Source organism: Fistularia commersonii, chromosome 24 (genome assembly GCF_037954325.1).
Source record: "Fistularia commersonii isolate RoL2024-O1a breed Wild chromosome 24, RoL_Fcom_v1.0, whole genome shotgun sequence".
In the NCBI taxonomy this organism is placed as follows: Eukaryota; Metazoa; Chordata; class Actinopteri; order Syngnathiformes; family Fistulariidae; genus Fistularia; species Fistularia commersonii.
Genome location: NC_141307.1, coordinates 667,126 through 687,631, shown reverse-complemented (window position 1 = coordinate 687,631; position 20,506 = coordinate 667,126). Strand labels below are relative to the sequence as shown.

General features: G+C 54.2%; 1 protein-coding gene across 2 annotated transcripts in view; it reads left to right on the top strand.

Moving 5' to 3' along the window:
* LOC147219572 (zinc fingers and homeoboxes protein 2-like) overlaps nt 1-20,506 on the top strand; it is a 60,541-nt gene that overhangs the window by 28,517 nt on the left and 11,518 nt on the right. The window contains exons 1-2 of one of the 2 annotated variants that reach the window (XM_086171172.1): nt 1,336-1,378; nt 16,314-19,438. In XM_086171172.1, coding sequence (XP_086027298.1) covers nt 16,581-19,438 — 2,858 coding nt within the window. In that variant the 5' untranslated portion in view covers nt 1,336-1,378; nt 16,314-16,580. Of the gene's footprint in view, nt 1-1,335; nt 1,379-16,313; nt 19,439-20,506 lie in introns of those variants that run through there. The other variant, XM_086171171.1, reaches the window with a different exon arrangement.

Sequence of the window (20,506 nt, the reverse complement as noted above, 5' to 3'; positions counted from 1 at the left end):
TTTATAATGTCCACATAAAAGCCGGGCTGTTGCTAGACAACTGGTGAAACTTTATTTAGAAAAAAAAAACAAAATTAAAAACAAAAAAAGAATTCAAATCGCAGGGTTCATTTCGCATTAAACCTCCTTAACAACAGGTGAAGATAAACCTTTCATTTATTTTATTCTTCTTAATACATCTGGGAGGGGGGAGCCGATCACTCGTCAATAACAATATTGACGATATTGCCGATATCGCAGGCCTGAAAGGAAACACAGAATCCTAAACAAGAGGAGGGGAAATAAAACCTGCGTCTGGAAGACAAAGACTCAGACAGACGCCGGCTGGAGCTGAACACACACACACACACACACACACACACACACACACACACACACACACACACGCGGATATTGTAGTTTGAAGGAGTGTTTTTGGGCAGGACGAGCGGGGTAACGGCGCTCTCTCTCCCTGCAGCGACCATGGGACTCGGCGCGTTGCCATGGAAACAGCCCAAACTGCTCCGGCGGAGTGATTGGGAGGGGGAAGACGGGGTGGGGTAATATTTAGGGGAGGAGAAGTGTTTGTGTGTGTGTGTGTGTGTGTGTGTGTGTGTGTGTGTGTGTGTGTGTGTGTGTGAAGACGGTTGCCATCGTTTTCTGCTGAGTTTGTGAGTGGAGGAGTTCAGCTCAGTCGATGTCTGGAAGTCAAGAGTGTGTTTTATCTGCCAGCACCGTGTGTGTGTGTGTGTGTGTGTGTGTGTGTGTGTGTGTGAATCTGTGCATATGTCTTTGTCGTTGTGTGTCTGTGTGTATGGAGGCATGTATTAGCGTGTGTGTGTTTGTAGCTGTGTTTGTATCTGCTTGTGTGTGTTGGTCTGTATATATTTTGGTGTGTGTGTGTGTGTGTGTGTGTGCGTGTAAGTGTGAATCTGTGCATATGTCTTTGTCGTTGTGTGTCTGTGTGTATGGAAGCATGTATTAGTGTGTGTGTGTGTTTGTATCTGCCTGTGTGTGTTGGTCTGTATATATTTGTGTGTGTGTGTGTGTGTGAATCTGTGCATATGTCTTTGTCGTTGTGTGTCTGTGTGTATGGAGGCATGTATTAGCGTGTGTGTGTTTGTAGCTGTGTTTTATCTGCCTGTGTGTGTTGGTCTGTATATATTTTAGTGTGTGTGTGTGTGTGTGTGTGTGTGTGTGTGTTTCTTTTTCCTTCTCTTCCCTCCAAACTCTATGAGTGTTAGTTTTGTCTGTGATAAAAGCTCCACCCAGTTTCCATATTTCCTACGTTCCTCGAACGCCTCGCCCTCCTTTCCTTCTCCTTCTTCTTCTTCTTCTTCTCCTCCTCCAGGTCACTGGAAGGTCACCGAGTGGAGTGGTGTTTCTCCTCAGACAGGAGGTGTGTGATCTTTTCAAAGTAAGAGTCCAGATCCTTCCTTTGCCTCCTGGTGACAGTGATGAAGAGGAAGCGTTAGGCTCCGCCCCCTCGCGACGCCCCGTCCCGCCAAATTAATGGCCTCTGCGTTCGTCCCCGACTTCCCCGCGCCTTCACGGCCTCCATTATTTATGAACTTTATTTTGGCGGGTCGTTTTTCTCCCCGCGCCTTTTCCTGGACGTCAGGCTGAGAATTAAAAACCGTCTCCTCGACTCCTCGCTGCAGACTCCTCGCGTCCTTGTATCCTCTGATCCTCCTTGTATCTATAGTTCCTTGTATCCTAGTGCTCTTGCGCCCTTGCGTCCTCTGCCTCTTGGGGAACATCAGGACATGTATGCTCTCCTGACAGAACTCCCGTTCCCCAGATGTTCTCGGTGCTGGTAGGAAACCCGGGTGTCTTTCGTCTCCTTACTGCAGACTCCTCGCGTCCTTGTATCCTCCGATCTTCAAACCAATTTCCTTGTCGTCATGTGTCCTTGTCTCCTCGTGTCCTTAACCAGTTGACATGTTATGTCCTCATCTAGGCCTCGTGTCCTCTTGTCCTCGTATCTATAGTTCCTTGTATCCTAGTGCTCTTGCACCCTTGCGTCCTCTGCCTCTGAGGGAACATCAGGACATGTATGCTCTTCTGGCGGAAGTCCCGTTCCCCAGATGTTCTCGGCGCTGGTAGGAAACCCAGGTGTCTTTCGTCTTCTCGTCTCCTCGTCTCCTTACTGCAGACTCCTCGTGTCCTTAACCAGTTGACATGTTATGTCCTCATCCAGGCCTCGTTTCCTCATGTCCTTGTATCTATAGTTCCTTGTATCCTCATGCCCTTGCGCCCTCTGCCTCTGAGGGAACATCGGGACATGTATGCTCTCCTGACAGAACTCCCGTTCCCCAGATGTTGTCGGCGCTGGTAGGAAACCCGGGTGTCTTTCAGGCGTTTCATTGCCGACCAGAACCTGTCAATCATCTGATTCTGCGTCTGGCGGCGCGTTCAGGTTCGGAGACGGAGGCGCCGCCGTGCGAGGACCGGTCGTCATGACGAGCGGCGGCGTGAGTGGCAGCTGACAGCGCGATGCGTCGGGGTGCTCCACGGCGGGTCGGCACCGCTGCCAAACTCTGATTCGGGCTGTGAAAACACAGACTTGGCAGCACGAAAAGTGTGTGTGTGTGTGTGTGTGTGTGTGTGTGTGTGTGTGTGTGTGTGTGTGTGTTACATTACGGCATTTGAAACATTTGGTATCACCTGACATCAAAGCAGAGGGGGCGGGATTTAACCTGGATGGGCCAGCTGTCAATCACAGGGCCAGCTGCCAATCAAACGGACCCATCCAAGCCTTCCTGGTCCAGGTTCTTCCAGAACCGGTCCCGGTCTTTGACGTGCACGGGTGCTCACCTGGGGGGGGGGCGGAGCCTCTCTTTGTGCGGCTTCGTCGCCATGGAGACGAGAAGGGGGCGGGATCTAGGGTTGGAGAAGGTTCCAAAGTCACGTTCTAGGTTCTTGTTCCTCGGTCTTGTTGTGGATCTCTGGTTTCCCCCCAGCTGACCTTTGACCCCAGTCAGAAGGTGAACCTCCATTTCTCTGAAGGTTGGTTCTCCTGCTCCACCCATCCATCCACCGAGACGATGTCGGAAAATCCTTTCTGATTGGCCGAGCAGGGAAGAGAGGCGGAGCCTAGAGGTCACTCACATGGAAAACGTGTGTGTGTGCATATTTGTGCAACTGTGCATGTGTGTGTGTGCATATTTGTGCAACTGTGCATGTGTGTGTGTGTGCATATTTGTGCAACTGTGCATGTGTGTGTGTGTGTGTGCGCACACAAATTTTGCGTGTGTGTGCAACTGTGTGTGTATGTGTTTATGCATTTGTGTATGTGTGTTTGTACGACTGTGTGTGTGTGTGTATGTGTGTGCGTGTGTGTGTGTGTGTGTTGTTGGCAGAGTTGCACTCTGGGTATCTGTTCATGCTGTTTGTGTGTTTGTGCAACTCTGTGTGTGTGTGTGTGTGTGTGTGTGTGTGAGTGTGTGAGTGTGTGTGTGTGTTGGCTTGCAGGTTTGCACTTTGGGTATCTCTTCACGCTGTGTGTGTTTGTGTGTTTCGGCTGTGCATACCAGCACAGGTGTGTGTGTGTGTGTGTGTGTGTGTGTGTGTGTGTGTGTGTGTGTGTGTGTGTGAGTGGCGGCTCTAATGCGATTACGTCCCTTGTCTCCGTGCAGAAGTGATAAGGCGTTGGAGGCGGAGCCTGATGAGATTTAAATTAATTCAGCCTCCGTTCCATCCAGCAGGAGCCCAGACTCTGCAGCCTCCATCCCTCCTTCCATCCCTCCTTCCATCCCTCCATCTTCTCCTCCATCTCTTCCTCCATCTCCTCCTTCCATCCCTCCATACATCCACCTATTGATCTCCATCTTCTTCCCTTCTCCTCTGACTTCCCTGCTTCCCTCCATCTTCTCCTCCACCCTTCCTCTCTTTGTACCACCCTCCTCCTTCCATCTTCTCCTCCTCCTTCCATCTTCTCCTCCTCCTTCCATCTTCTCCTCCTCCCTCCATCTTCTCCTCCTCCTTCCATCCTCTCCTCCTCCCTCCTTCCATCCCTCCATCAGGAGAAGGTTGTCGTCCAAACTTCCTCCCTCCTTCCGCCACTGAAGCTTTTTAAAAACAAGAAAAAAACAGCGATACAAAACCATTTACACCAACGTCTCAGCCTGTGTGTGTGTGTGTGTGTGTGTGTGTGTGTGTGTGTGTGTGTGTGTCGTCTCCAGGCAAAACTCAACCCCGCTCGGTAAATAAAGTGTGAGACTCTCGGTCGTTTGATTAATTTGAGAATCAATCTTCCCTCCTTTCATTTCTGTGGGGGGTGAAGGGGTGACCTTTGACCTCCGACCCCCCCCCCCCCGCAGAGGCTCCGCCCCCTCCCGCTTTCATGCGGAGTGTGGGATCGGGATCTCCCATTTGCATTTTTATAATCACTTTATTTTGATTAAAAACAGCCCCTCCTCCTCTTCTTCTTCTTCTTCTTCTTCTTCATGCATCTCAGAGCAAAGATGGAGGACTTTTCCAGCACATTGTTTTTTTGGGGGGGCGGAGCCAGTCACAGCTACCAATCACAGCTGAGGGGCGGGGCTTAGCCGGGCCGGGCCGGCTGTCAATCATCCAAGCGTTCACCCTTCAGGAACCCTCACGACATCCGCTCTTCCGAACCCTGTGCATGTGAGCGTGCACGTGCCCGCGCGGCGGCTCTTATTTAAAGATAACCAGGGTTTGATTTCCCCCGCCGCGCTGTGATTGGCCGGCGGAGGCGTCGTCCTCCTGCAGAAGGTTGAAGCACCTCCTCCTTGACATCCTGCTTTTACAAACCTCCTAGCTTGAGGGCTCTCCAGCTATCTTGACCTTTGACCCCCTCCTGCTCCCCCCCCCCCGCGCAGGATCCTCGTGTTTTTTTTTCCTCGTCGAATTCGGACGAGCGTCTGAATGCAAAACAGAGGAGAACAATTATTGGCGGGCAGAAAAGGGGGGGCAGAAAAAGGGGGGGCTTTTCCAGAATCAATGCAATCAGGGCATCGGCAATATCCGATTGATTCATACATTCAGAATATTTCGGCGTGGATTAATCCTAATTATAATTACCATGGAAACAGGGCTTAGCAGACTGCAGAGGCTCGGTGGTAAACAAGGCACGGCGCGTGTGTGTGTGTGTGTGTGTGTGTGTGTGTGTGAGATCTCGGGCGTGCAACTCTCAGGTTCCTCATAAGTGAGATAAGAGCTTGTTCAGGTTATCGCCCAGCAGTCGACGGGTTGGCGTCCAGACCATAATAATCGCCGCAACATCCCGGCGAGTAATTGGATATCGACGTGCACGTGGGTGCGACCCCACATGCACGTGCATTGTTCTTCTTCATTCTTTTCTTTTCCTTTTTTTTTCGTTCAATCGTCTTCTGGGAACCGGACAGCGGAAAAAAGACGGAATGCTAACGACGCTAACGGGCTAACTGGGAGGCGCTTAGCGTAGCAGCAGTTAGCATGGACGCTCTCTCTCCATGTTCTCGTACGTCGGTGTGAATGAGAGGGTGAATGCTTGGATGATTGACAGCTGACCTGTGATTGACAGCTGACCCTTGATTGACAGCTTCCGCGTCCGCCGCTACAACCGTCTTCAGTGAGTCTTCCTACTTTAGCTTCTCGACGACGGGAAGCCGATATTGAATCTTTAAAATTTTTTTTTCCCCTCTTCTTTTTCTTTTGAGTCCCGCTCCTCTGCGTCGCCATGGCAACCGCTGGAAAATGACTGAAGGGGCCAACGGCTAAGCATGAACAGACGCTGGAAAAAGGGAACGTTCGCAATGGCCGGTCTTTCCGGGGGTCGGTTTCGGTCGGGACGGTTTCGGACGCTCGTTCCCGATCCGCCGCGGGGGCGGAAACGGAGGAGCCGCCATTGTTCCCGGTCAGCGTACCATCAAGACGTTCCTTCGCCGCAAATCACATCCAAATGGCGGCTCGCGTTCCCGGCTCTGCGGCGACCGCAGGAGCAGCTTGAGTGAAGGTGCTTCGGTATGCTCGTAAGGAGGGGTCGCTCCTGAGGGCGACTTGATGCTAGCCGGCGAGTAGCGCACCTTCCGAGGAGGTTCTCCCCCAGGCGGAAGGATCCGGAACCGGCGAGAACGTCAGACCACGTGGCGCACCGCCGGACGGAACCTCGCCGGGAGTCAGGCGGTTCCCGTCGCACAAGAGAACCTTGTGTTTGGTTTCTCAAAGTGCTGTCGGGAACGAGTCGGAGTCGATGTGGGCAGCGGCTGCTTTCAAGTCTTCTGGATCATCCCTTGGAACCAGAATGATTCTTTTGTGCCGTTCCACAAACGCCCCGCTTTGTTTTTACATCTGGCTCCGGATCGCTCTCGGCCGTGTTGCCCGGCAACCGGACCCTCTCCTTGTTTACGTTGACGGGACTCCGGCGCCGGGATCCTCCCTGCAGATGTTTGCTCGGGTTCTCCGGCGAGGTTCTCCGCTCAGGGTCCGGCTCTGGGTTTTTTTGCAGTACCGGGTACAAAACAACCAAATACTTCCAGTACTGCATTAAGTACTAGGATACAAGTGAAGAAAGAAGAACTGGAAGTACCAGGAGTACCCAACGTAGCTTTCCGTATTGTTAGCCTACAAAAGGGAAAGGAAGTAGATCACTGAATTTCAAACTAAGATAAATAAAATGTAAGTTTATTTTGGTGATTTCCCTTGAAAGAGGTTTTACTTTGAAAATCTTGTGACGAAATTCACCTATAAACGCTTTTTAAATCAAAAAATACATTATGAGCAGCTAAAAAAGAAGGACGTTACATTAGCGACGCGCGCTGTGCTAACAGATGCTGAGCTCACGCCTGGCGCCCCCTGGTGGACGCAGACGGCGGGAGGAAGTCATGTGGTTTTCTCTCGTGCTACTTCCTGTTAGCAGCCATTAGCTCCAGAGCGTGCTAGCAGGCGCTAACCCGTCGAATCACATGGCAACTGACGTCCCCGTGCGAGGACGGGGGGGGGGCAAGATGGCGGCGCTAGGTAGCGCGGTCCATCTGCGCGTCACCGCGGGTTACATAAGGCGGCGTCATGTGACCTCAGCGTCTCCGCCCCCTGATTGGACGGCGCCGACTTCCCGCTCCATCCGGCGCGTTTTTCAGCAGAGGGAGGGGGCGGAGCCTGTCGGTGGCGTGGACGCACTGCTGTGACCTATATACCGTGTGTGTGTGTGTGTGTGTGTGTGTGTGTGTGTGTGTGTCTCCCAGGCTTATGGCTGCTCACGGCTGGATGGAGGCGTGTTAGCTGAGGACACACACACACACACACACACACATTCACATATGGAGACAGTCACGCATATCCACGTGATGTCAGGACACACACACACACACACACACACACACGGGAGGGGGGGCTACATCAAACACGCTAATGGGGACGAAGGCACACACACACACACAGATGTATAGATGCACACACACACACACACACACACACACAGAGACGGTCTCATGCATGTTTTATCGACCCGCCTCGCTGTCTTTCTTCACCTCCTCCGTCTGGCCTCCTCATCCCTTCTTCTCTGCTTCTCCTCGCTCTCCTTTGTCTCCTCCTTCTCTCACCTTCTCTCACCTTCTCGTCCTCCTCTGACCTTCCTGTGCAGAACAGATCAGCCTGACACACTCTAACTTTTTCTCCTCCTCCTTCCTTTTCTTTCTCTCCATCTTCCCCATCATTCCTCTCCTCCATCCATCGCATCCTTCATCCTTTTGTATCTCCTCATCTTTAACCCGCTGACCTCCTCCTCCTCTTCTTCTTCTCCTCCTTCTTCTTCTCCTTCTTCTTCCTCCTCCTCTTCTTCTTCTTCTTCTTCCTCTTCTTCCTCCTCTCCTTCTTCTCCTCCTTCTTCTTCTTCTTCTTCTTCTTATTCTTCTCCTTCTTCTCCTTCCTCCTCCTCTCCCACCTCCTCCTCTTCTTCTTCTTCCTCTCCATCCTTCTTCTCCTTCTTCTCCTCCTCCTCTCCTCCCTCTCTTCTTCTTCTTCTTCTTCTTCTTCTTCTTCTTCTTCTTCTTCTTCTTCTTCCTCCTCCTCTTCTTCTTCTCCTTCTTCTCCTTCTTCTTCTTCTTCTTCTTCTTCTCCTCCTTCTTCCTCCTCCTTTTCTTCTTCTTCCTCCTCTCCATCCTTCTCCTCCTCCTCCTCCCTCCCCTTCTTCTTCTCCTTCTTCTCCTTCCTCCTCCTCTCCCTCCTCCTCCTCTTCTTCTTCTTCTTCTCCTTAATTAGCACCTGAGCGTACAGGAGCTGGTTAATATTCGCCGCCGCCACAGAAGGGCACCTCGCCGTCTCTCCTGTGCTGCTGTTGCCACGGCAACGCCTTGAAAATGATGCGCCCCTCTCCATCGCCTTCTCTAATTTTTTTTTTTTTTTTTTTCGGACGCCCCCCCCCCCCCCCCCACAACACACACACACACACACACTCTTCTTCCTCCACCCAAACACTTTTCAATGAGTCACTGCATCCATTAAATGTGAGGATGGGAGGAGGAGGAGGGCAAAGGGGACAGACGGTTCAAAATAAAAAGAAGTTTTTATTTTATTTTATTTTATTTATCTATTTCATATATATAAATATATATATATATGTTTTTTTTTTGTTTTTTTTTTTTGTGGGTAAAACAGAATGAAGGCCAGAGTCTGTCTGGGTTAATAAATTAAGAATGAAAGAGAGGAAATAAAATAAAGTGATTAATAAATAAACAATAAATGAATAAATCAAAATTTTAAAAAGGGTATTTTATTTCTCTAATGATGGTGTCGGTGATCTGTCGCTCCCCCTCAAGGTTGCACGCCTTTATTTATTTATTTACTCTCTTGTCTTGCCCGCCGTGTGTGTGTGTGTGTGTGTGTGTGTGTGTGTGTGTGTGTGTGTGTGTGGAAGGAGGCCTCGGCCTTGATGAAGTTCTTTAAAGCTGCTAATTGTGTTTCATTCATATTTCATGGCCGCCGAGGTCGGCGCCGCTCACCCGGCGAGGACTGAGAGGGCGCCAGGCGTGTGTGTGTGTGTGTGTGTGTGTGTGTGTGTGTGTGTGTGTGTGTGTGTGTATGTGTGGGTGGGTGTGTGTGGGTGGGTGGTTTCTCACACCACAGCCATTTGGGGTAGCCAACGGGATAGTGTGTCTGTTTTTGTGTGTGTGTGTGTGTGTGAGTGTGTTTGCTTATTTTAATGACAGCTGGAGGTCGCTCGTGTGCATGTGTGTGTGCGTGACTGTGTGTGTGTGTGTTCATGTGTGTGTAGATATTCATACATCGAATGTGTGTAGGTGTGTGTGTGTGTGTGTGCATGTTTAGAGTGATTCATACAACAGATTGTGTGCATTCTTATGGATGTTCATGCTGTGTGTGTGTGTGTGTGTGTGTGTGTGTGTGTGTGTGTGTGTGTGTGTGTGTGCTTGCATGAGTGCATATTTATAGATAACTACATACAGGCATATGTGCACGTGCATGTGCATCCTCATAGATAGTCACACGGTGTGTGTGTGTGTGTGTGTGTGTGTCTTTGTGTATGTGTATGTGTGCATGCATGTGTGTGTGTGTGTGTGTGCGTGTATGCATGGTGGATTCCAGCCTCTGTGCTGTGATTGGTCCAGATTAACTTGTTGACCTGAACGCCATGGCAACCTGGTGACCCCTGACCTCTGACCCCCAGGTTCTCCTGGTTCATCAGAAGGAACCTGAGATGTTTGAACCTGGATCTGATGTGATGAACTGATCAGTCTCTGCTTTCAATGGCACGTTATTGATCTTGATGAGTCGTGATAAATCTATACTTCTAATATTGATCTCGGATTATGAAGCTCGACCGCTGAAGTTCTTGTTTCCGTGGTGGAGCAGCAGCAGCAGCAGAAGAAGAAGAAGAAGGAGAAGGTGTTTGGATCTCCAGCGGCTCGCTGGCTTTCTGTAACTCTGGATAAACTAATCCAGAGTTTGCGCTGATCTTTGCTGTGTTTCCATTGGAGTTTTTTTTTTCCAGAAGGTTCCTCCGGAAGCTCCATCCTGCAGCTCCAGGTCAAGAACCTCCGTCTGAACCGCGTCGTTAAGGTTCCTCGTAAATCCGCCGTTTCGCCCGCCGGACGCTCGTCCATCAGCCGGCGAGGGGGCGGGCAGATTGATGGCCGCCGTTCCCGCTCGCCGCCTCGACCTTGAGACGCTTAACGATAGCGGGGCGGGAAAAAAGGGGGGCGACCAATCACCTTAAACCTGCCGGAGATGTCTTCAGCTCGTCCATCACGCCATCTTATGTAACGGGGTCGACCATGTGACCTCGGGGGGGGGGGGGGGGGGCGGAAATATGGCGAGGGGTCGTGACCTGCGGCGCCCCCTGCAGGAAAAGGAATAAAATCCACACGTTTCTTGAGAATTCCCAGGGATTTCAAATTTCAAATTTCAAATTTCAAATTTCAAATTTCAAATTTCAAATTTCAAATTGGATGAAAATCGCCCTCCCGAAAGAGATGGTTCATGTTGCAGGGTTCCAAAGTTCTCCGTGGAATTTATTTGAGATGAGAACAACTTTATTTATCCCGAAGGAAATTGTTGTGCCAGAGTTTTAAGCAAAAACATAACAATAATAGATAATAGTAGGAAGGAGGGAGAATAAGAAATACAATAAAATATAAAGTGTCAAGGTTGAGGCTATTAAGTGTTTTTAAGGTCTAAAGTACAAAGATTTGATTTGAAGATTTGTGCGTCTGAGGGACAATATTATGTAAAAAAAAAAATGCCCAGAAATTCTGGAAATTCAAAAAAAAAAAAAAAAATCAAAGAAATTTCCAGAAAAATATGAATGAAATGTCCCGAAAAATCCAAAAAATACATGACAATTGGAACAAATTTGGAGAATATTTTGATAAATTCGGTGAAATTCCGTCCGACCCAGACTCCATTTTATTCCTTTAAAACCATTTCCCTCCTCCGAGGAGGCGGAGTCTCCTTCACGCCGCCAAAGAGGGACTCCATTGTCCCCCCCCCCCTTTCAAATGCGGCCTGTCGCCACGGCGATGCTTCGTTACATCATCCGAAAACCGACCTCGCGCCGGCGCCGGCGGCGCCTGGAAACAACAGCCCGAGGTGAGCGGCGTCCTGATGGCGTTTCAGGAGGCTTTCTCAGAACGCTTATGTAACGTATATATAATCTGGAGAGGAAGCAGCTGGAGAGGCGGCGGCGGCGGCGGCGGCGGCGGCGGCGGCGGCGGGGGGAGGAGGGCGGGTCAAACTACCAGCTGTGTTAATGATGCATTAGAACCACGAGGCGCCTCACAAAGCAGCCTTTGATCAACCCATTCAGCCTACACACACACACACACACACACACACACACACACACACACACACACGGGTATTTTATGATGACAGTGTGCCGGAGGGGAGTGTGTCGGGCGGGGGGGGTCACAGGGACGCCGGAAAGTCAGTCTTTTGATTGCTTCCCGCGGTCGCCACAAGGGGGCGCTGCAGATCATGTGACTCCTGAGGGCCAATCAGGGGGCGGCCTGAGGGGAGGTGACGTCGGAGTTAGCTGTTAGCTGTTAGCGTATTTTTGATGATGACTCGACAACGTCCAGACTCGTGCGACCTCCCGGTCGGACGGTTCTGACGCGGCGTTCCCGAAAACGCCATCCGGACTCCGGCGGTCACATGACTTCCGTGGAACCTCCACATGAAGACCAGACCCCCCCGGAGTGTCAGATCAGGCTTTCTTCTCTTGAAATGCGCCGGTTGACGAGTCGATCTGCAGTAAACAGACATCAGTTCGGCCCCTCCTTCGCCCCCGGTTCGTCCTTGTTCCAATAAACGGAGCTTCACCTCCCTCCAGGCCACCGAGCTCCTTCTGATCTTCCTCTCATCCTTCCTAATTTATCATTTCATGTCCCCGGGCGCCTCCTCATTACCTGGTTTTCGTCTCCGCCGCCGCCGTCTTCCCTCTACGCCTTGCCCTTGTTTGTGTCGTTGTGATGGCGGATGGCGTCCGGTTGTTTGGCCGTCCTTGACGGGGTCGAACATGATATTTCCCTTCCCGTTGGGCGCTGACCTCCTCCTCGCCCCCTCCGGTCCACTCCGGTTACCCGGGTCGGATGGGCGTCGGACTCCCCTGGCCGGACTCGGGTCATCGAACTGGTTCCCGCTCGCGGTTTCGGGACGCTTTTGACGTCGGCCCAGATGAAGCGGCTCCGGCGGGAAGTCGGCGAAGGGAGAAGGACAAGGGCCGACTGTTTTCTCTTCTTCGTGCCCTGCGGGGAATGCCTTTGACTCTGGTACAGAAGGTCTCTTTGGCTTGTTGGAGAAGGTCACCGGGCTTCCAAGGGCAAATCCAAGGTCACATTAGCCATGTGAGCCTGGCGCCGCCAAAGAAGAGCCCCTTCCTTCAAGGTGCTTGGAAAGTAGCGAGGGTCAAGGTCGCGGCAACCTCCCAAAACCCTCCGTTAGCTTCGGGAACAGATTTGGCGCAGGTGTTCACAGGCGGGTGAGGACGGATCCCTCGCACCTCATTGGTCAAAGGTGGTGAACGGGAAGCCCTTCATGTCGGGTTTGGTGGCACGGCTGTTGCCAGGGTTACTCAGAGGGTGAAGGTTCGCTTGGATTCTCCTGTAAACCTCGAGGGAACTCCTGACACATGGGTTCGTCCCCAATTCAGTCTCGGCGGTTGCGCCCCGAAGGTCACCTCCGAGGTCGCCTTATGAACATTTGTGGGATTTCTAAAAACGTCGTCCTTCACTTGGACCCGGGTCGACCGGAACACGGACTCGCAGAGCCGTTAACAGTGCGTTTCTGGCGATTGGGTAAACATGTTGACTAGGAGTTGACTAGGGGGCCCGTTGTGACGCCACAAGGCAAACCCGGAACCAACGTTGCCTCAGGCAGTTGGAGGTCTTTGTCCGATGAGGTCAGGCGATCGTTCTGGCACTAAGGTTCTCTGGGGGATGCATGTGGTTTCGGACGTGGCTTTGACCAGAAAATGAAGGTCAAGAAGATGCCACCTGAGCAGGATGTATCATGCTGGTCTCTCGGGAACCCAACACGGTGTCTGTGGAGGTTCTCAGTCGACCGGGTCACGGTGAATTCTTGTCAAAATCTCCTTGAATTTCTTCACTTGAAGACATTTCTCCCGTCATCTGAGAGGCTTCTTCTGTTCTCATGACCTGTCGGGACTTTCCGAATATAACCGCCAGGTTTTTGGGCCAAAACAAGGTGTCACTCTGAAACGTTTTCTTTGGCCGTGACTCCAGAATCCAAACGGCGCCGATGTTGTTTACAAAGAACCCTTCAGACGGTGTTAAATGGCGAAGCCGTGGCGTTCTACACAAGGCCTGGTGTGATGCAACCTTCTGCGTGGTGGACCGTGGCAGTGGCCCCGGCAAGAAGGGCACAGTCGGGTTCTCCTGGAGGAGTAGCTGTTTGTCCCGTTGCCTCTGTAAAATATTACTCTCTATGTAGTTACAGAGGAGCGCGGCGGCTCTCGCCTCCCCCCTCCTAATAGTGTACAAGTCACTGCAGCTCGGCGGCGAGCTGCGCCTGACAGGATGGCGGGCGTCCAAGCACCATGTGACTCCGCCATCAGGAGCGGCGGCCCCGGGTCCGACGGAGGGAGGCTGAGAAACACGATACCCCGGCCTCCTCCTTCCCCTCCCGCCTTTCTTTCCGAAACAGTTTGGGGTACGGGAGGGTGAGGATACATGTATGTCCGGGGAGAACTTCCAGGATGTGCCTTCCTGGTGGCCCCATTAACCCTGGGGCGTCCTTGGAACCCCTGGGGAGTGTCCTCATACCTGGTCCGACGTTTTAGCGGGTGCCGCCGTTGACGCGACGCCGCTCCCGTCGGGGGGGCGGAGCCTCGTCCCCGAACAAACGGAGTGTATATATAGTCCCCGGACGAGGACGCCGCCCCGGCGGGTCCGGGAAGTGTCTGATCGGAGACAAAGGAGCCCCTTTGTCTGTGCCACCACGACAGGAAGTAGTTGGTGCAGAGCCAGTGGTCGGGCCGGGCGCCGGCGGGTTCCTGCGCGAGCACGTGGAACCACGAGGAACCCAGTGGACTCTTCAAGTGGAGAGGACGTCCGGTATGTTCGCGCGCCATCGACGCTCCAGAACTACTCTGGAGTTCTTCTGGACAGTCAGGGAACCTCCGAATTCCGCTCCTCCTTCCTCCGTGCTTCTTCTGCACCCGTTCTGCACCCAGGGGAGGATGCAGAAGGTCCCGATAGTAGCTCCTCCTCCTTCTCTTGCCCCTCCGTCTCCCAGGGACAGGTGCAGAAGGTCCAAGTCGGGGCTCTAACACCGCCTCCTCCTCCTCCTCCAGGTGCAGAAGGTCCTCCTCCTCCTGATCACCTCCTGCTGTTGTTTCGGGGTTCCCGTTGCATCTTTTAACTTTCCCTTCAAAAGTTTCATCTCCTCCCCCTTTTGCCCTCCTTTCTCCCCCCTTTCTCGTCTCCTTAAACACTCCCCTCCTCTTCTTCTTCCTCTTCTTCTTCAGCCCTCTCAGCTCGTCAGGCCGTGGCCTACTTCAAAAAAAAAAAAAACCCTGCCGCTTTGAGAACGTTTGTCTTTAATACGAGTGGAAGTTTGGAGACTTCACCTCCTCCCTCCTCTTCATCTCCCCACCTGGTCCCTCCTGTCTCCTAGCTTCCCCTCCCTCCGTTGTGAGGACGATCGCCGTCAGGAGATCTCATCAGTTATTACACGATCATGGACTAATTATTCCGTGAAGTTGTGCGCGCCTCCTCTCTGAAAGCCCTTAATGTCTTTTTAATGGCTCCGGGAGTCTCGTCTCGTTCGAGCCGCCGCCGCACCTTCGCTTCTCCGCCTCGGAGAACGTCACGTCCCGGTTCCTTGTCGTGCTCTCTTCAGGTGGAGCTCCCGGAGGGACGTTCCCCTCCTGACTCTTTGTGCTTTTTGTATCTCTTTATTTTGTGTTTTGTTTGTCGGGAACCCGGCCAGGCACCTCGGGGGGGTTAATTGAAACCAGAGGGAGAAGTTTCTTCCAAAGTCCAAGCCTCCTCCTGGAGAACATTGACCCCGAGGGTTATCGCCAACGGGGAGTTCCACTCGTTCTTGGTTTCTTCGTCGCGCGAGGTACGCAGGTCACACCGTCCAAACGTCCCGCGGCCTCAGCGTCGCCCGGATCGTCCGACGGCACCTGGCCGGAACGCTCCCCGACAAGAGCTTGGCACCCGACGCCTCCTCCCTCGCAGAAGATTAAGAACTCGGCACCGGGTTGTCCTTCGAAGCCGGTCCTTCCAGCTTCCTCTCGAAATCCGGACAACCTCGCCGACGAACCCCGTCGGACGGGATTTCTCTTGGTCTCCGAGCGTCTCTCAAGCGTAGGAGTCCCGTAGACGAAGAACCCGAATCCGGTTCCCGCTGGGGAACGTCGATCGGTCTCCGTAGAATTGATTCACCCCGTCACTGTGATGGGATGGTTCGCCGCCGCCGCTCGTCTTCTCGCCCCCCCCGTTCCGTCTGTCACCGCGCTTCAGATCTTTCCTTCGGCGGGTTCTAAAATGTCTAAATCTGTGACGGTGCCGCGCGAGAGAGAACCGGGTCGTTGTCTTTCGTCTGTCGAGTTCTGATGTTGACGTTCGCCTCTAGAATCCCGTGTCAAGTTTTTCATCTCCGGAAATAAGTTCCCCGTCTGGCGCGCTTCATCAGCAGGGGGGGATATTAAAAAACACGGAACCCAAAAACCCCTCCTGATTATCCTTTCAGTCTTGAGAATGCGGCAGATGGAGCCCGGGTTTGGGAACTCTGTGGCTCCAAGAGCATGTGATATCTGAGACAAAACAAGCGCTCGGCAGCGCCGTGGCGCGGAGGTTAGCGCGAGTTGGCAGGAATTGACAGGAGTGAGCGCTTCTACCTCGAGGCAAGAAGTCCCCCGGTCGGATCGGCGACGAGGCCCGGCTGTGTGGCGTCGCAAGCGTACATGTCCCTGTACATGTATGCTTGGGGTCCAGAAGGAGACGGTAAAGGGTCGCACGTCTCCGAAGGCTCCGGACAACGAACGAACGCGTGAACGGATGAGTGAGAGAGCGAACGGGAGCCGTGACTTCTTCCGGAGTCGTAAACAAGCGAGTCGCCGAATGTAATTTCCCCCCGTTTTAGGGGAATCTTTGATTCACAACACTTAGTTGTGAATTACGGTTCCAATATTTTCATTAGAACACCGCGGGGACGGAGGATCGGTTGATGCTGCTGTTCCTCCCCTGGTTCTCCTCCAGTAAATAGATGTCCTGTTTACTTTCAAAAAAAAAACCAAAAAGCCTTTTTCTTTTATCTTCCCCTTTTCCTCTCCCTCGAGCGTCTCTCGCCGAAAAGCAAACAACATTAACTTGTCATTTTCTCTCCTTGCGTTCGTCCGCCCGCAGCTCCTGCGCCGCCGCCGCCGCCGCCGTCTGCGATGTCCTCCCATGACGCCCGGATCCGCAGCTGACACTGCCGGCGAGCGGGAGACGACACCGAAAAGCCGGACCCTCGCCGGCGCCGTCGCCCTCCTTGTCGCGCCCTGGAGACCCTTCCTCCTCCCCCCACCGCGGCCCACCTGAGGGACCAGAAAACCACACCTTCACAGCAGAGCCACCGGCAGTACCGCCGTCACCAGCAGCAGCAGTTCAGCAGAAGAAGAAGACGCCGTCATGTCCAGTCGAAGGAAGTCCTCCAACCCCTGTATGGTCAGGCTCGTCCGCGACCCGCCCGAAGAGCAAGACGACCCAGGGGAGGTGATGGACGTGGACGTGTCGGCGGAGAACGACGGCACCGACAAGGAACCCGCGAGAGAAGCGGCCGATCCCCGACCGGAGAGCCCGGAGAACCCGGACCGAAGGGGTCCGGAGGCCGAGGGTCGGAGTCCAGAGCCCGGAGAAGCGGACCGGCGGTCGGGCGACAAAGACGAAGCCGCGGCCGGCGACGAGAAGGTCGGGGAGGCGGAGGAGGCCGACCCGGAGTCCCAGAAGAAGCAGCCCAAGGGCTACGAGTGCAAGTACTGCCCGTTCGTGACGCAGAACCTGAATGACTTCAAGGAGCACGTGGACTCCAGCCACCCCAACGTCATTCTGAACCCGCTGTACCTCTGCGCTGTCTGCAACTTCAACACCAAGAAGTTCGACCTGCTCACCGAGCACAACGAGAGGCGGCACCCGGGCGAGACCAACTTCAAGTTCAAGCGGATAAAGATGAACAATCAGACCGTCCTGGAGCAGACGATCGAAGGCAAGGACGATCCGGCCTCGTGCCGGGAGCCCGACGAGCGTCGCGCGTTCCCGCCTTGCGTCGCCGCCTCGGTGAAAACGCCCGACGCCACGAAGCCGCCGTATCAGGGCGGCGACCTGAAAAGCCACCTGGACGGCCTGATCCAGAAGGACCGGATCGCGGCGCTGAACATCAACGGAACGGTCATCATCCCCGAACCCTCCATCCTCCAAGGGCTCTCCCACGTCTCCCCGATGCTTCAGCGCCCGCCCAACTTCAACGCTGTACCAAAAATCGCCGTTCCTTTGAACACCACCAAATACAACCCCTCGCTGGACGACAACCTGACGCTGATCACCTCCTTCAACAAGTTCCCCTACCCGACGCACGCCGAGCTGTCGTGGCTGACGGCGGCGTCCAAGCACCCCGAGGAGCAGATCAAGGTCTGGTTCACCACCCAGAGGCTGAAGCAGGGCATCACCTGGTCGCCGGAGGAGGTGGAGGAAGCCAGGAAGAAGATGTTCAACGGCTCCATCCCTCCCGCCCACCACACCTTCACCGTCCCGCCGACGAGCCCCGTCTCTCAGTCGTCCGCCAAGGCGTCCCAGCAGCCGGTCGTCCACGCCGCCGTCGAGCGCCCGGCTCAGGTCCGGACGACGGCGTCCGACGGCTTCGGCGCCGTCGCCGGCCTCAAGCGCTCGCTCTCGACGCACCCGACGTCGCCGTTCGGCCCGGACGCCAAGAGGCCCGTCATGGCCGTCGCCCCCAATCCCGGCGACCCCAAAGACAAGGGTCTCATGGCTCCCCCTCCGCCTCCTCCCCCTCAGAAAGACCGCCATCCCATGGCGCCGCCCCCCGTTCCCGCGGAGATGAAGAGACCCGTCGCGGCGCCTCCGGTCGCCGCCGAGGTGAAGAGGTCGCCCGCTGCCGTGCCTTTAATGCCGCCGCCGCCGCCGTCTTTGTCGCTATCGCCGTCTTCGTCGTCCAAGGGGAAGAACCTGCCGACGTTGGGAAACCTCAAAACCAAGCCCTTAGTGTCGCTGCCCTCCATGGTGTTCCCGGAGTCCCTAACCAGACCCATGATCGCGCCTCCACCCATCTGCGCGCCGCCCTTCAAAAACTCCTTCCTCATCCCTCGCTCCGCGCCCATGGCCTCCAAAGAAAAGCACCCCAACACCTACACCCTGACGCCCGCCGATCTGAAGCTGCCCACCTCCCCTCCCCCGGTGGCCTCGCAGGTGCGCCGGCCCACCATCATCCAGTCCGTTCACGCGCCGACGAAAACCCCGTCCCAGATCCCGGGCTTCCCCCCGGACGGGAAGAAGCTCAAGGAGCAGCACGGCGTGGAGATGAAGGCCGGCTTCCCCCGAGGGGACAAGGGGCTCGCCGCCGCCGCCGCCGAGGCCAACGGGACGTCCCGCGAGGGCGGCAAGTGGTTCAACCACCCGTCCCCTCTGGGCCACAACAACGGGATGGTTCATTTGGACGGCGGGGAGCCGGCGGGGGAGGCCAAGCAGGACTTCCAGCAGAAGTCCTCCTCGGTGCTGACCCAGTTCCCGCTGCTGGAGAGGATGAAAGGTAAAACGGCGGAGCAGCTGAAGATCTTGGAGGAGAACTTCCTCAACAACAGCTTCCCGACGCACAACGACGTGGACAATCTGGCGGCCGCCACCCGCCTGTCGCAGCAGGAGATCGACAGCTGGTTCGTGGAGCGCCGCGCCCTCCGGGACAACCTGGAGATCGCCCTTCTCAACTCCATGGGCAACAAGCGGTTGGACAAGCGGCTACAGCAGCAGCAGCAGCAGCACCAAACACTACAACTGAATGGGACTCACAAACCGAGCCATCTCAAAAGCCCCCCTCCGTCCTCCCACGCCCTTCCCATCATCGCCCCGGGCGCCGCTCCGCCTTCCAACTCCAACTCCTGCTCAGTGCCTCCAGACAGCCGCTTCTTGGCGCTCCTCAAGGACGATTTCGCTCAAACTCGGTGGCCTTCCCCTGAGGAGTTCAGCCAAGCCGAGGGTCGGTCGGGGCTGGTTCGCACCAACCTCTCCCGCTGGTTCGGCGACGGCCGCGCGACGGAACATTTCCACAACAACGGATTGAACGGAGGGCAGGTGACGGCGCCCATGTGCTCCCCAAAGAACACTCCCTGCGGCCTCGTCCGGCGCTGTCCGGACGGGGCCGTCACGAGCAACAGCAGCGGTAAGGTGCTGGAGGTGGAGCTGGGCTGGCTGATGGAGCAGCGCGGGAGCAACTTCGGCGCGCCGCAGCACGACGAGCTCCAAGATCGCTTCGCTAGCAGGTATTTGAGCCGTTTCCCGTCCGCCCGTGGTTCGTTGTCTGAGAAGCACGTCGGGAGAAAAGATTCTTGAATCTCATGGTCGCCGATTGCTCTTTGTATCGCGCTAAATGTTGCTAGCTGTGCTCTTTCGCTGGGATGCATTCATGCTGGGGTTCTTCCCTCTCGATCAGGGGCGATACATTCCAAAGCCCCTTTTCAGCTGACTTACTTCTCATCTTCCTCATTCGTCGGCTCTCCAAAGTACTCTTTCCACCTTACCGACACTCGTCTGGCGTCTGTCATTACATTTCCCAGACCTGCATCCTACATCCTTCCCATCGCCATCTCTGTTTTGCTCATACGTATGAATCATTCTCTCCCTTCTTTGTTTTCCAACCGAGCATACAAGTCATCGCGTGCCCTTCGTTTTGCCTTTGCTACCTCTATCTTTACCATTTGCCGCATCGCCCTGAACTCCTGTCTGTTCTCTTCAGTCCTCTCGGTATCCCACTTCTTCTTCGCTAACCTCTTTCTCTGTATACACTCCTGCACTTCCTCATTCCACCACCAAGTCTCCTTATCTACTTTCCTTCCAGATGACACACCGAGTACTCTTCTACCTGTCTCCCTGATAACACTAGCTGTAGTTGTCCAATCATCTGGAAGCTCACCCTGAATCTCAGCTCCTCCCTGAAAACCATGCAACACTCCTCCCTTTTCAGCTTCCACCACTTTGTCCTCTGCGCTGCCTTTGTCCTCTTCATCTTCCTTGTCACCAGAGTCATCCTACAAACCACCATCCTATGCTGTCTGGCTACACTCTCACCTACAACTACTTTGCAGTCACTGATCTCTTTCAGGTGACCTCGTCTATACAAGATGTAGTCTACCTGCGTGCTCCTACCCCCGCTCTTATAGGTTACCCTATGTTCCTGTTTTTTCTGGAAAAAGGTGTTCACTACAGCTCTTTCCATCCTTTTTGCAAAATCTACCACCATCTGTCCCTCTGCATTCCTATCCTGGATACCAAATCTGCCCATCACTTCTTCATCCCCTCTCTTGCCTTCACCAACATGTCCATTGAAGTCT